Raw genomic sequence first — 16019 nt, 5'->3', positions numbered from 1 at the left:
CCATTATTGTGAAGTACCATACATAGCTTTGATAAATACCTAACTTCATAATTTTCAGTTATTTTTCTAAGGTGGAAGTAATATAATGTTTTCTGGACTATGGCTGTGGCTTCATCATCTGCAAGTTTTTTTGTCTATTTATTTATTTTGAGAGAGAAAGAGAGAGTGCAAGGGGCAGAGAGAGAGGGAGACAGAGAATCCCAAGCAGGCTCTGTTCTGTTAGCACAGAGCCCAATGCGGGCTCAATCTTAGGAGCCGTGAGATCATGACCTAAGCCGCAACAAAGAGTCCGTCACTTAACCTACTGAGCCACCCAGGCGCCCCTTCATTTTCTGCATCTTAATATTACTTTATTTAGAAAAAAAATTCTATTTCAGATTGACATTGCTTTTTCTTTTTCATAAAATCCCATTCATTCTGATGATAAGAGGAATACTTGCTCATGGTAAAAAAAAGATAGAAAAACAGGAAGACAGGAAGAAGAAAATAATATTCATCTAGAAACAATACTTGTTAAAATTTTGGTGCTTTAAAAAAAATGTAGCTGAGATCTTTGTTTAAGATCTACAGTACCCTGCTTCTTTTTACTTAATGTATTATAGATGTTTTGAGAAACTTTCTTTTGATGATGCACAGTTTGCGTGACAGGAAATAACCAACTCCCCCTTGAGAGAAATTAAAGTAACCGGTGGCAGCCTCAAATCTGACTTTGTCACAATAGCGATTCCATTTCCTTCTTCTTTGGGGACAGCTGACAAGTGTCCTCCATTGTCATCACCACACCCTTCTCTTTCTTACCAAAGAATACAAGATCGGGTGATAAAATGAGTAATTTGTCACTTGGCACCTTCTACCAGAGCAGTTGGAATACATAGTTGAAATTAGTTACATGTATGATTATATATTTTCTCATTAGGTTATAGAAATATTTGTTCAATGATATTGAAGCATTTGTTCAGTGATATTGAAGCAAAAAGGAGAGTCTCAATGTACTATAAAAAGAAAATAACTATTATAATATAAGGAAAACATTTAATATGAGTAATTATATATGTGACACATAAAAGGAATATCTTGCATACATGTATTGCCTTTAAACATTAAAATTCATATATAAAGATGAATTATAGTCCACATGGTTAAGAGCTTGTGCTCTTCTGGTATTGGATTTTTTGGGGTGTGAATTTTGGCTTACAAGTTCTTTATTTTTTTTATTTAAAAAGTTTTTAAAATGTTTATTCATTTTTGAGAGAGAGCGAGAGAGAGCATGAGTGGAGGAAGAGCAGAGAGAGAGGGAGACACAGAGTCCAAGGCAGGCTCTAGGCTCTGGGCTGTTAGCACAGAGCCCGAAGCGGGGCTCAAACTCACAAACTGTGAGATCATGACCTGAAGCCGAAGTCAGTCACTTAACCAACTGAGCCACCCAGGTGCCCCGGCTTGCAAATTATTTTTTAGGTGAGTTATTTCTTTTCTTTGGGCCTCATTTTCCTCATCTTAAATAGTAGTCCCTACTTCATAGGGATCTTGTGGGATTAAATGCATCACCATGTGCAAAGCAGTATCTGGAACCTAAGAGCTCCACACATATTAGCTATTATTGTTATTATTATTATTGTTTGATATAATATGTGTATGGCATAATTGACCTATGTCAGTGGTTCCCTAATACCCACAGAAAGGTCCAGGGCCAGGCTTGCTACATCAAGTAGCCTCAGGAAGTTTTGTAATATACTCTCCAGAGACTCAAGTTCAATGAGTTTTCAGTTACAGTGTGATGGATGCTTTCTTGGAGATGCGGTGGGAGCACAGAGGAGAGACTGAGTAATTAGTCTTCTGGGAAGGTTGAAGCAGGTTTCACAAAGGTCATAATGGTGGGAGAGGGGTGAATAAATACTTCTTAGGAGAAGAGGTGGCTGGGGAGGGGTGCACTCAGTAGAGGAGGAAGGTACATCCAAAGTTCAACTACATCTACTGAGGACTTATTACAAGCAAGATGGACTGCTGGACACACTGATCTCATTTACCTCTCTAGTGAGGCTGGTGTTACAATCTCCTTCCACAAATGTGAACTGTAAGCAGTGTGTGCATTTTTCCCACACTCACAAAAGAAGTAGGATTCAAATCCAGGTCTGACTTCAAAGCTCTTTGTCTTTCTGCCAACTTCCTCCATTAACTGGGGTCAGGGTGTGCACTTAGCAGGGGGAATGCAGTGTGCATGGGGCTCTGGGTGGGGCCATCATGGTGGACCAGGTTGGGTGAGAAGGACCTCTGCTGTTTCTGGTGTTTGCAGCTGCCCTGCTGGGCTTCCAGGCCTTTGGAGACCTATAGCCTTGGGGGCCTTGCCTAAGAAGGCTCTCCACCTGGTCTCATGGGTCCTGTATCTGGGATTAAGCACTTCCTATCTTAAAGCTCTTGTGGTGGCTGTGGTTGGGTGCAGTGGCCTCCATCATCTTCCTTGGGGACTTTCCTTGGTAAATGCTGCCACTTTCCTTTGGCACTGGTTCTACTGCCCTCTCTTAGGTTACTTATGAGTGATAAACCACCCAGGTGCCCCAAGGCAATTTGGTTTGCTAGTTAGAGAGAAAATGATCTTCTTGATCTTGTATTAACCCAGTGATCTCAAGTTGGAAACACAAAAAGATTCTAAGGATGGAACACTCTATTTTTTCATATGTAGAGTTAAATATGGACTATGGCAAGTCATTTAAATCTTCTCAAACTTTAAAGGTACGATAGAAATGAGAGGGCATAACCCCTCCTTTTATTTATTAATGAAGTCACAAGAGGTAGGCTGTGCTTCCTTCTGGGTAGGAGGCTGAATTTAATTTTATTTAACAAACAACTCATTCTGGCTCAGTGACTCATAGGATAACTTCAGTCAAAAGAAACTTAATTTACTCCTGCTTCCCTATTTTACTGTCTCCAGAAGTCCAAAGAACCCACTATACCAGAAATACTCTGAGTGGATCAGGGTTTTACTCAAGGAAGTGCTGCAGTAGAAAATGGCCATTTCTCTGTGCTACATTCCAGGGAGTTAACAAACCTGCTGGGCTCTGACATAAGCAAACACGTTTGTACCATAACAGAATCCATGATGTGGGGTAGGATGGTGTCTGAATCATGTTTACATAGTTTCTCACAGAGGAAAATAAATTGCTGGTGAGACGTCCTTGTGGGTTTTATTATCGATAATCTTATGCTTTGCTAAATCAAGCTTATTATAAACTAGAATCATAGGAACCCTTGAACAAAGTAGCTGTTGTTGACCCTTGAACAAAGATACCTGTTCTGGCCATATGACTCATGGACGATTGTAATACCCAAGGAATACAATGGAATTTCCAAAACAGGCCTTTCTGACCTGTACTGTGCTCCCTTATTAACAGCTCTCTCTTGGACTTGACTTCTGCAAAAAACCTGTCCCTGAGCTCGCTATCTTTCCCTAACTCACCCTCCAACTTTCTTCACTGTTGATCTCATCTCCAATTCTTCAGATGGCCAGAACAACCCCAGGATCTCCCAGCATTCAGTATCATCAAGTTTTATCTCCTTTTCTCCACATCATCTCTGGATTTATACCTTCTTTCTACTTCCATTGTAGTCTGCTGCCTGATCACGTTTCTCTTGATTTAGTGAGTCTGCCCCTCCTACATATGAGTGTTAGTTAATTTTCTTAAGCACTATTTTATGGCATCTATGTTTTTCTCAAAATTCTCTAGTGACCCTCTTTGTTTAATGAGTCAAGTTCAAGTTCTTTATCTTGGCATTCCAAGCCTTTCGTTTTCTCTCTAGTCAACATACTTTACTACTTTCTGGACCTTCTCCTACTTAATGACTTAATGTCTCCCATATGTCAGCTCAGTCTCACTTTTAGGCAATTCCTTCACAAGACAACGCTCTATCTTATCTTTCAGAATTCAGCACAAGACCATAAAGCCTTCTTTTCCTGCTCAGAGCACTTCAGTAATCTCTGCCTTCTTTGGTCTCTGATTTATTGTTTTTGTCAGTTATTTTAGAACTAGACCATTTATGCTCTTGCAAGGTCCTTGGTTTAATGTGTGTTTGTCTTGCCTGTGTAATGAGATTGTTAGGTCTTCAAGGGTAAAGGAATCTCTAAAAGTTTCCTTTTGAGCAGTCAGAATCCCCAGCCAAGGTATAGGATGTGGTAGGTGCCCCCTGCTACCCCAGTCCTTGTTGACCGGAAAGGAATTGTTGAGGTATTAGTATTTGCTGTCTCTGGCAGACTCTAGTCTCATTGCTGTCTGGGACAAGAGCTATCCCAGCCCCGGGGTTACTGGTGTGGCTCAGCGCACCTTGGCCTCATGGCTGGCTTGGCAGACAGTAGATATTCTATTTATTGAATGAATGAATGGCAACCCAGAGGGAATACTGGCCTCCCTGAGCTCCCTGATTCAATTTTCTACTTTTTATCGCTCATCTAAAAAATAATGAATCGATTAAACAGTGTCAGCCAGGTTAACAAAAGGCAATGGCTGTTTTCAGTCCTAGCTTTAGAAGGTGAAAACTGTTGGGGTGCCTGGGTGGCTCAGTCATTTCAGCGGCCAACTCTTGGTTTTGGCTCAGGTCATGATCTCGTGGTTTGTGAGTTCGAGCCCTGCATTGGGCTCCGTGCTGACAGTGCAGAGCCTGCTTGGGATTCTCTCTCTCTTCCTCTCTCTCTGCCCCTCCTCTGCTCATGCACCCTCTCTCTCAAAATAAATAAATAAAATTAAAAAAAAAGAAGGTGAAAACTGTTTCTTTTTCATTATGGTTTTCCCCAGAGAGTCAGATATATTGAGTGATCTCTCCTGACTTCTTCGGCTTCTACTTGAATACCTCATCTTCCAATAAAATTTATATCTAGTTGAGTAGAGTTGTGGACGACTCTTTCTTGGTTCCTTAGGTCTTGAAGCACATTTCAGAATGGCTCTAAAAGTGTGCAGCCCTCCTCACTTCATTGTTGCTTTAGTCCTGTTCATGTTTTCATTCCTTCAGACCGCCTTCTATAATTTCCCAAGACTGAGTTAATTGCTCCCGTCCCCAACCTCCCCGAAGTTAATCCTGCTTTCCTCTGAATCCTGTATACGCATACATGTTTCTCATTTTATGTATGCTTTTATTATACATGCATGTGTTATTAAATGTATCCTATCACATCAAAATGTACAGGCTTATGTCTCTATAAAGTTCTCAGAGACAGGGGCTCTGTCTCATTTTATCTTTATATCTCCAGGACCTGGCTCACGGTCTACCCTAGGAGGTGCTCCATCGATGGTCACTGGTGAATAGTGACAGGGAATGGGTGAAACAGTGAGGGCAACATCAATTCTGTCTTCTGCAATGCAGTCATTTCAGTGGCTAACTATCCTGTTGGTCTGGTACTTCTGTATGTGAAATGCTGGGGAGCTTGGAGCATGGAGCATGATCCAGGTGAGTCAGAAAGGAGCCGAAACCACAATCAACGTCTTGTCTTTCTTCTAGAGGAAGACAAATGTTGAACTTTGAAGTTGTGGAGTGTTACCTGGCACTCAGGAGAAGTCTAAGCTAGTCCCAGCTCGCATCTCTGTTCTCTATTGTGGGCCATGGGGCTGCGGGCCTGAATTTTGGGGAGACTGGGAAATCATCTTCTCAATATGATTTCTTTTAAATCACCCCATAACATTTTTTTTTTTAATTTTTTTTTTCAACGTTTATTTATTTTTGGGACAGAGAGAGACAGAGCATGAACGGGGGAGGGGCAGAGAGAGGGAGACACAGAATCGGAAACAGGCTCCAGGCTCTGAGCCATCAGCCCAGAGCCTGACACGGGGCTCAAACTCCCGGACCGCGAGATCTTGACCTGGCTGAAGTCGGACGCCCAACCGACTGAGCCACCCAGGCGCCCCACCCCATAACATTTTTTAAAGTGTATTGTGTATTTCATTTTCTCTTTCTTTTTTTCTTTTTTTTATTGAAATTTAATTGGCATGTAACATTGTGTAAGCTTAGGTGTACAAGGTGTTTGATTTGATACATTTATATATTGCAATATGATTACTACTGTGTTAGCTAACATCTCTATTAGGTCATATAATTATCATTTAATTTTCATGGTGAGAATAATTAGGATGTAGTGTCTTAACAACTCTGAAGTTGATAATACAGTTGCCTGTAATCACTGTGTTGTACTTGAGATTTCCAGGACTTATTTATCGACGAGTTGCAAGTTTGTGCCCTTAAACACCTCACCCTGTAACATTTTAATTTAGGTTCTTTACATTTATGTGGTTCTCATAGGTAACATTAAGAATCACCTTTAAGAAGATTACTAAAAGGCTATCACCATCCACTAGGAATTCTTTCTTAGAAAACTGAGTTTATAAGCAAATTGTCCCTCTTTAAGATGGGGACATCACTTAAGCACTAGATGGTTTGTAACATGCTGGGTGGCTTTTGGTTGACAGCTCTTCTGTGAATGTACTTTATATTTTTGCATGGTGTAACATTTTAGATGGCAGCTTTTAAAAAAAAGTATTTGAGTCTCTGGGTCACTTGTTCTGCATAAAAAGATATATATATATATATATATATATATATAAAATTATATATGTATATATTATGTATATTATATATTTATATATCATAAATATATAGTATTTATTAGTTCGATCAAAAGTAATGAGTAAAGGAAAGTCTTTTTGTAGCTCTGCTAAAATTACCTCATGCTTGTGCAGCGATAATGGCCCCGCCTGGAGAGGCGGCTCTGGAGGAATAGAACTTTAAAGATCAAGATTAGCAAATTAACCAACAGGAAAAGCCAAATAGCCAATTAACCTACTACTGCAAAGTCCTGTGGCTCGTCTGGGGCTCCAGGCTCTCTGTGGCAGCTGAATTTGCTGCCCTGAAACTTGCAGCTAAAGCTGCCTTATTCCTTCAAGCTCCACAGTCACTGGGAATGTTTGCTTTGTATGTCACTTCCTTTGCTGAGGGAGTGTGGAAATCACATTGTGTTGCTCTGAAATGGTTGCCATGGGAACATCTCCACCTAGTCATTATCTACTCAGCCTACTGATTATATTAAACCAGGAGACAGAGATGTACAAGGGGAGCTGTAACCACCTGTTCTGCAGAAAATTGTGATTGCTTCTGCGACATTCGCCTCTGAGGCCACACGTTTCTCTGAACACTCCTCTCTCCATTTTCTCTTCTCTTGTTTCCCTCCACACAGAGTTAGTAAATGACATAAATCTATAGGAAATTGGCATTGGGATAATCAAGCCATGGCTTTCCCATTCTTCCGGCCCTCTTTCAGGTCTCTGTTTTAGTATCTCAGGTAGAATAAAAATAATCGTCACCCTTTCCTCTCACTCTCTTCTGCCCACCCCCACCTCCCATGCTTAGGTGTAAAGATAATCTTCTTTAAAGGTCTATGACTCCTGTGGCCTATGCAATGAAGCCACGTTTTTCTGCTACTTATCCAGAGAAACTTCTCAAAGTTCATATAAATGCCTGTTTTCTAAATTGTATAAAATATAAATAGTAAATAATACTGTCTGTCAACAGGTAACTTTATCTTACCTATTCTCAATCAAGACATGCATGGATCTGCCTGTATCTCTTATGAGGACGATTTTCTGATCTTTATTCCTGGATTGAAAGTGACATTTAACAGGTGTTGTCTTGAAGTAACTTTTTTTTTTTTTTGTAGAAAAACTATAAAATCCATTGACTTTGTAATTTGTCGTCTAAACCAGAATACTTAGGGAGTGGGAAATGGCATTATTAATAAGTATGCCTGGAAAACAGGTACAAATTTGACTATGCCAGGCAAACTAGGTGTATATTGTCATCTTATATGTAGAATGTAGAATGTAGACAAGTTCATAGATGTGGTAGTCCCATGTCTTCAAAAAATATGGGAAAGGGGCACCTCTTACAGAAGAATGTTTGTGCAGATAGAAATTATAATTGTGGAATTTAAACGCTGAACCAGCAAGAAAGTTCTCTGTTTATATTTCTGTCGCATGTAAATTAAGCCAATGTGAATCCATCCTTGAAAGTAAACTGATGGCACTGGGGATTGAAAAGAAAAAAATGACATGAACAAAGGAAAACAGACCAGGCTGAATGCACCTATGGAGATGTCATAAACCCTTTCAATTTTGTTTAAAAATCTAATTTAAGAGTTAGTAAATTTTTTCTGTAAAGGGCCATATAGTAAATATTTTTGGCTTTGTGGGCCATATGGTCTCTGTGGATAAAAGTAGCTGTCAATGATATATAAATGAATGAGCATGGCTATGTTCCAATAAAATCTTATTTACAAAACAGGCATGGGGGCTTATGGGTGGCCCAGTCGGTTAAGCATCTAACTTTGGCTCAGGTCATGATCTTGAGGTCCATAAGTTGGAGCCCTGTGTCGGTCTCTGTGCTGACAGCTGAGAGCCTGGAGACTGCTTCCCTCTCTCTCTACCCCTCTCCCACTTGTGCTCTCTCTCTCTCTCTCAAAAATAAATAAACATCATATCTATCTATCTATCTATCTATCTATCTCTATCTCTATATCTATCTGTCACAAAATAGGCATGGACGGGAGCACAGGTTTACTGCATTGGTTGTCATTGGCCCAGTCTCATTCTGGTTAACTGTTTTAATATCTGTAAACTTTATCCTGAAAAAAGGAAAGTTATTTTATTTATGTTATGCTATTTTATTTTTTTAAGTTTATTTATTTATTTTGAGAGAGAGAGAGAGAGAGAGAGAGAGAGAAAGTGAGCTTGAGCTGGGGAGGGGCAGAGAGAGGGAGAGAGAGAGTCCCAAGCAGGCTTTGTGCTGTTAGCCCAGAGCCCCACACCAGGCTTGATCCCATGAACCGGGCTCAATCCTATGAGATCATGACCTGAGCTGAAATCAAGAGTGGATGCTTAACCAACTGAGCCACCGGGGTGCCCCCAGGAAAGTTATTTTAGATATTAATTCTGATGTTTTCTGTTCTGCTATGGCAGGTTGGGGCTGTGCCTGATGGGGCCAGCGGAGAAGTGCAATGGGCCTTACTAGTAATGTATATTTTTGTTACACATGTTCCAGCCATTCAAGACATATGTTGAAGACAGTGGTAGAAGGTAACCCCCCAGGGACACTCTGGACAGGGGGTGGCAGCCATGTGGGTTTCACTAAGCATTTTAGAAGAAAGGCTGTAGGGATGAGACACAGGGTATAGAGGGTACGGTGCTTTGGTTTTTCCTATAAATTGTCTTTTTAAGCAAGTCCAAGAGTAGGTTCTACCTTGGGAGAGAGAGCAAAACTGCAAGCACCTGAAGAAAATAATCTTTGGTCTCTGCCTGTACTTGGAAAAAAAATGACTCAAAATTAAGGTAAATGATAAAAAAAAAAATCACTTTAAACTAGTCTTGTACTTACTGTGTAGAATTGGAATCAGTTGGTAAAAATAAGAGTTTTAGCAAAAGGTCCCAAAATGTATCTTTGGGGTTTATTTTTAAATTTTTATAGAAGTATATTTAAAATGTTTCCCTCTAGGCAGAAAGCACACACTAACAACTCAGGCAGGCAAACCCCAACAGGAACATGAATGACATTAAAGAGAACTAAACAGGCTCTATATAAAGTAGTAGGAGGTATGACATGTGTATTAATCTTACGTGACTGTACATAACACAGATAGAACATACCTGGTTCTACCAGGTGACAAGTTACTTTAATTGCCGACTGAAGTAGGAAATTGTGGAGAATGACTGCAGTAATGTTATTGATTCAATTTTCAACTCGGTAACTGGGTATGCCAGGCATTTGACAATGGAATAGACAGTACCACAAATAAGGAAGAATCTCAGAGGGCTTCAGTCCTATCTGAGCTGTCGAGAAAAATATAGGGGCTGACTGACATTTATAATTATTTAATACAGTCTTTTTGAGGGGATCCTTTGATCTAGCTGGACAGATATTCAGGATCTTGTAGTCTGTTTAGGGAACTGTTCTACACATTTAGGACAAAAAAAGTGAGTCCACTAGAAAGCAAAATACAACGAAGGTAAGTTGATATCGCCTTAGCATGTTTTATTGCTAAAGAGACATGAGTGAAGGAGTTATCCAGAGTGCAGTGCTGAGCAGAGAAGAAAGGGAATTTCAGAATGGATGGCCAACACTATCACTTAATGTGTGGAGGGTCCTGAGCAACATACGGGGTGAAATGGGGGTGGAGGGAAGATAGCATCCCAGGCCAGGGGAAGGAGGCTGGGGGTCAGTCCAGCCACTAGGAAGTTTCTGGAGGACCTTCAGAAGAGGGATGACAGGATGGCACCTGCTTGTATGTGATTTGTTATATAGTGGATAATATAGTAGTGAAATATTATCTGCATTGGTTTTCTGTTTAAAATTTTTATACATTTTTTTTCAGTTTTTTTTAACGTTCTGAAAGTAAAACAGATTATAAAAAAAAAAACCCAAATCCAAGTGTTGCAAGGACCTATGATGTATATAGGGAAATTATTCCTTAATCCCACTTGCAAAGATAAATGCTCTTAGCTGATGTTGCTTATTAACATTGGGATAATTTAGAAACAGATTATATCATTTGGAACCTTGGAATTATTATAAAGAGAAGTATCTCCTATTTTTCCTAATTTGTTCATGCCTTATATTCGAAAACATGACATAACATCTCACCTAATATTGAAAGAGACTTTTTTGGTTATTTTCTCCATCTCACACTTCGTATGTTAAGCCATTGGAGAGTCCTGATCTCTTTGAAACAGTGAATTAACTGGACCCTCTGCTCATCCCCATCTTGCTTGGTGGAGCCATATGCCTGGGAACTGGAAGTCAGTACAATCTAGATATTGTCAAAAGGGGTAACTTCCATGAGTAGGTGGACCAGCCTAATCAGGGTCATAAGAAAAGCTGAGATACCATTTGAGCTCCCCATAGTCTGTATCCAATATTACATTGGGTTAGCAAATCAACTGTGTCTTCGAAAATGCATTTTTTGTGGGGGCTGGGTTGGGGAGGTTATCTCTAGTATGGAAAGGTTACTCCAAGTCTCTGTGTCCCAGAAAGAGCTGAGAAAACGGATATTTCACATTGCTATGGAAGTTTAATAAGCTAGGAGAAATACAAGCATCTCTATTCACTACTGACCTTTTGAGGATCCAAGGATAGCAAGTTTTGACTTCTCCTAGTAATTTTTAGGGGTCGAGGTAAATCAAATTACCTTTCTGCTGAACTTGTTTATGCCAAAGGAAAGTAATACTCTGTGGGTGCAACCCAGAACTTTGAAATTTATCGATGGGAAGTGGTATGAGAACCAAACACTGAAAACCTTGGAGCAAACTGTGAAATTTATCCAGTTTCTCCCCCCACCACCCCCACCCCCAAGTCCAAAGTGCAGGATGATTGCAATAGAAGGCATGCTATCAGGCAGGGTGACTGGTCACTGGTTTGGGTTTCCAGAGGAATTTGAAATTAACAGAATTATGAACCAGAGGTTGAGCAAAACTCCAAATAAGGAGTAATATATGAAGGGGAAAGATAGAAAGAAATGACTTTCCGAGGTAGTTCTAATGGAAGAAGCAGCAAGTGCACACTACAAGGGCTCAGCCATGGTGTAGAGCTTTATGAGGAATGCAAGAACAGATCTCAGAGACTTGAGACAAAGAAGGGAGAATTAGACAATGGATAGTTACTAAGGGTCATATGTGAGTAGGTTTCCCTGTGGGGTTTTAACAATAAAATAGAATCTCATCTGGTCTAGTTCTGGATGAAGGTGGAAAGAATGTGCTGGATGATGAAAGGAATAAGTTTCCCTGTATAGGTCTTCAAGGTTTTTAAGACTTACATTCTGAAAGCTGAAATGAGCTCATTTGATTCTCACTAAAGCTCTGGGAGGTAGGGCAGTGCCAGAATCACTTCACTAGGGAGGAAATCTAAAGACAAAGGGTTAAGTTCCATTTGGGAGGGGAGACATGGAGGAAGGAAGGCAGACCTCTGAGGGTTTTGAAGTTCAGAGGGAAGTGAGATTTTTTTTTTTTTTTTTAAGAAAACGTTTGTTCCTTTCCAGGTACACTTGATTACTCACTGTTAAGTAGGCGGAAGTCAATGAATGGGTAGGAGCCGCGGCGTTCAGCAGGAACCCCCGTCTGACCCCTTAGTCGTACATCTCCTAAAAAACAGAAAATCCAAACAAATGTTTGAAAACATTGCCAAGTGTATTCACTTTTCCTCTGTAAATCCTCTTACTCACTTATGTCACTGGAACCAAATGTCAGGAGGAAAATGATTTCCACTTACCTTGCTTAAGAGAGAGCTATGTGAGAGGGGATATTTAATGAATGTTAAGTGTAATGAACTTAGCAGTACTCTAATAACTGAAGCAGCACTCTGCTGTCTTTTAGATTTGCCTGGAAGATGGATCTGCGAAAATTTTAGTAATTCACAAGATTTCCATAGTCTGAGGGCCACAAAGAGGGGGCATCTGAATCTGGGAGAACAAATGATGCTCTGGGATTAAAACTTTTATTCTTGTTAGAATGTTTAACTGCCCAGTGTTATTTCTCTTGGTTCCAGCACAATTGTTCTCTGACTAGTGTCCACTGCCCTGTTGCCCAGGCTTTATCATTGATCTGCTTTAGAATTTGCTCCATGAAGGCCAGCCCAGCTCCAGGTACTTCAGACACTTGCCACCCTTGTACACGAAATAGTCAGTGGAGCTTGTAGAACTTATTCATTTGCAGGTTTTCTTTAATGTCTGCATTCATGTTCCTTTTTGCTGTGTCTTCTGCCTTCCTGATCAAGGGAGGGAATGAAATAGAATGGAAAGAGCATGTACTTTAAGACGAAATAGACCTAGGACAATCTCGGCTCAGACACTTGCTACCTGTATGATCTTGGGAAATTTATTTCTCTAAACCTCAGTGGTTCACAGTGTCATGGGTTGAAGAATCTAAAATAACACTTGCTGCCTTGCAATAAATGCTGGGTTTACTTCTTTCTAAACTCCTGCAAAGGATCATGCATATTAATTATGTGTTTTGCATTTTTCCATAGTGCTTTGTGTATTGTATGGCACTTAGCAGACTCTAAGTGAATGTCTTCTGTTGACAAGAATAAATATAAAGACAAAATGTACAAATTAGCACATAAAATATGGAATTAGAGGAGAGAGAAAAATACATGAGATCTTCTATATTTCTGGAAGAACTGAATCAGGGAAAGTTTCAATTCCACGAGTAATGGGTCCCCTCCCATAAACCACTTTTTCCCAGACATGAGGTGGCAGTGAGGCCTTAGCCTATGAGTAGAGAAAAGGGACAGTCATCTCTCCTCCATTCCTACCCCCTGGAGTTAACCAGGGTCTGAGTGAGATCCCCTTCAGCTGTAACCAGTGCCATTGGCAATGTTTAAACTATCCCTTACAGATGGGCGTTGTGTATGTTTGGGCTTACAAACTGCAAGCTGTGAGCCTCTGGGTTATTCTGTACTTTGAATTTTATATTGGTGCCTTATTTAATGCTTTGTATAATCTGATATTACAGTGCCATATTGATATTAAGGAATGTTACAATTTATGGAATAGAAGGGGAGGAGGAAGAAAGAGATGGAAAAGCATTTTTATAAATATGAATATCATCTGAGATCAAAGAAAGGAATGCTGTTAGCATTTGGCAAGTTCATGGGGTTAGATGGCCAGCAGTTATAGGAAATCCACTAGGGAGAGTTGAACGGTTTTCTTGTCTTCAGCAGCTTGTCTTGAACACTCCATGTTTACAGCACTCTAAAGAGTTCACAAAGCACTTTCACAAACATCACAGTGTATTTATTTTCTTGTTTATCTCATTGGATGCTCACAATAGCCTTGTGAGGAGAGCCACTATTATTCTACTTACTTTATAGGTGAGAAAATGGAGGCTCAGGAAGAAAGTTCAGGCCTGCTGTTCACCTACCCAGCTCCAGCTCAGGGTGTGGGCGGGCCCTTTAGAGGCACTCAGTAGATATCTATGGACTTTAACTGACTGGCTGAGTTTATGGTGCTTTAACTTATAACTAGCAGGGCTGGTCCTTAAATCTAGGTTATTAAACTTCATAGGCAGAGCTCTCTCCTCAATAACATTGGTTTCTAATCTTAAGGAGTCTGTACATAATGGTTTAAAAAAAAATCACAGACCCTCACATGATAGGTGAAATTTAGCAGCCATTGGGAAAATACAGCATGCCAAAATGATATAATAAATTCAGCAGTGCCTAAATGATTTATATTTTCTAAATGATAATCAGATAGACATATGCTTCAAAACTTATGCATGGATAAGCCTGTATTCATTCGGTCTATGAAGCTGGCTAGGCTTTAGGTTTGTTGACCCGTTGTGTCATCCCTGTGGGCTTCTCTAGGGGGTTTCAGGCTCACCAGTTGGAAATCACTTGTCCACTAGTACTTTTTTTTCTCAGGATTAGCAAAGCATCCCTCCTGACTGTGTAGTTCAGAGGGTACCATTTTCGCAGAAAACTTCTGTATAATATCAATAGAGGTTTTAAAGCCTCTGTCAAAATTTATTCCTTTTGTCCATCTGACAGTCTAAGGCAGAGGACGCCCATTATCATTCAGGGCTTTAGGTTTAGGGAAACATGGAGGAGACAGCATCACAAGGCAAGCTGGGTAAAGGGAAGGCAATATGTGAGTAATTCAGAGATTCCGGTTACTGACAGGATCAATATTTCACCATCTTGGGTGACTGTGGGCAACTCAATAAACACTTTGAGGTCCAGTTTTCTAATATTTAAATTAATTGGCATAATTACAGCAGCTTCGCCTCCCTCACAGGGTTGTTGTGAGGAAATTATAAGGTGCATGAAAATAGCATGAGGGTTAGAATTTCTTGAAACCTTACACGGTACTAAGCATTTTACATGTATTATTGAATATCATCTACCCAACAACCCAGCGAAGTAGGTGTTATTATTAGACCATTTTACAGATGAGGAAACTGAAACCAGTGGAAATTTGATAATTTGTCCAAGCTCACAGAATTATTAAGGGTGGAGTTTGTATTCAATTTTGAAATTGGCTCTTAAACCCCATGTTCTTAGCCTTTATCCTATATCATCAGGATAAAAAATCATAGAAACAAGCTAAGCATTCACTTTTTTATGGCCCAATGTATGCTTTGATTGCTATTTGCCAATAAACCAAATATATATTCATCATGACTCCTGAAACTTGAGTACGAGGAGAATCCACCCCCTTGATGAGTTCAAGATTCAATCAGATAGATGTTGTTTATTTGAATAGCAGTCCAGCGGAAATGAGCCGAACGAGTAAGACAACCAAATCCTGTTCTGGATCAACAAGGCATCTATTATTTTCAAGTCAGAGATGGAAAGCAATTATTAAAAATATTATTCAGTAGAACTGAAATTACCTAGCAACTAATTTAATCAAGCTCTTAATTAAATAGAATTTTCATGATGTAATGCCATTTTGGGGAAAAGGAAACAGTGAAGAAAGTTGATAGCAAAGACACTTAAATAAACAAACAGAACAAAACAAATCAACAGCAACAACAACAAACTACAAAACCCATACCTGAAAGCTTCCTTTTCAATGCTTCTTCTGTCTATAACTACAATTATAGTTTTGGAAGTGGATTACTCATAAACCTAATGATGGTTTTTAGGGGTAGTAAATAATAGTGCTTAAAAAGGATGAAATCATGTTAAAAGTACGAGTAAGGCAGGAGGGAGGACAATTGTAAGTGGGCTAACAAAGCATTTTAGAAAATTTCAACACGGAAAGGTAAATACAAACAAACCAAACAGTCCACATCCTGAGCATTCAATTTATTTGAGAATAAGGTAATATCCATGTTTTAAGGATATATTTCCAATATAGAAAGTTCTCTCTCATTCTCCCTGCTGTTATTAGCCCCTTCTGATACTAAATTGCTTCAATATGCTCGTGGGAAGAGAGAAATAATTCAGTAACAACCGTCCCTGGAGGAGCAGAGGCCACTGGGCTGATGTCCGAAAAACAG

At 39.8% G+C, this 16019-nt stretch overlaps 1 protein-coding gene across 4 annotated transcripts in view; it reads right to left on the bottom strand.

Annotated features, from left to right (window-relative positions):
• Window positions 1–16019, bottom strand: part of PDE7B (phosphodiesterase 7B) — a 591837-nt gene that overhangs the window by 71391 nt on the left and 504427 nt on the right. For all 4 annotated transcript variants that reach the window (XM_086707937.1, XM_025925598.2, XM_086707938.1 and 1 more), the window contains one exon: window positions 12071–12154. In XM_086707937.1, coding sequence (XP_086564063.1) covers window positions 12071–12154 — 84 coding nt within the window. The remainder of the gene's footprint in view (window positions 1–12070; window positions 12155–16019) is intronic.

This window comes from Puma concolor, chromosome B2 (assembly GCF_028749965.1).
Source record: "Puma concolor isolate L17-30 chromosome B2, mPumCon1.1.hap2, whole genome shotgun sequence".
NCBI classification, from domain to species: domain Eukaryota; kingdom Metazoa; phylum Chordata; class Mammalia; order Carnivora; family Felidae; genus Puma; species Puma concolor.
Note: the sequence above shows the minus strand (reverse complement) of the source record. Positions and strands in the feature narration are given on the sequence as shown.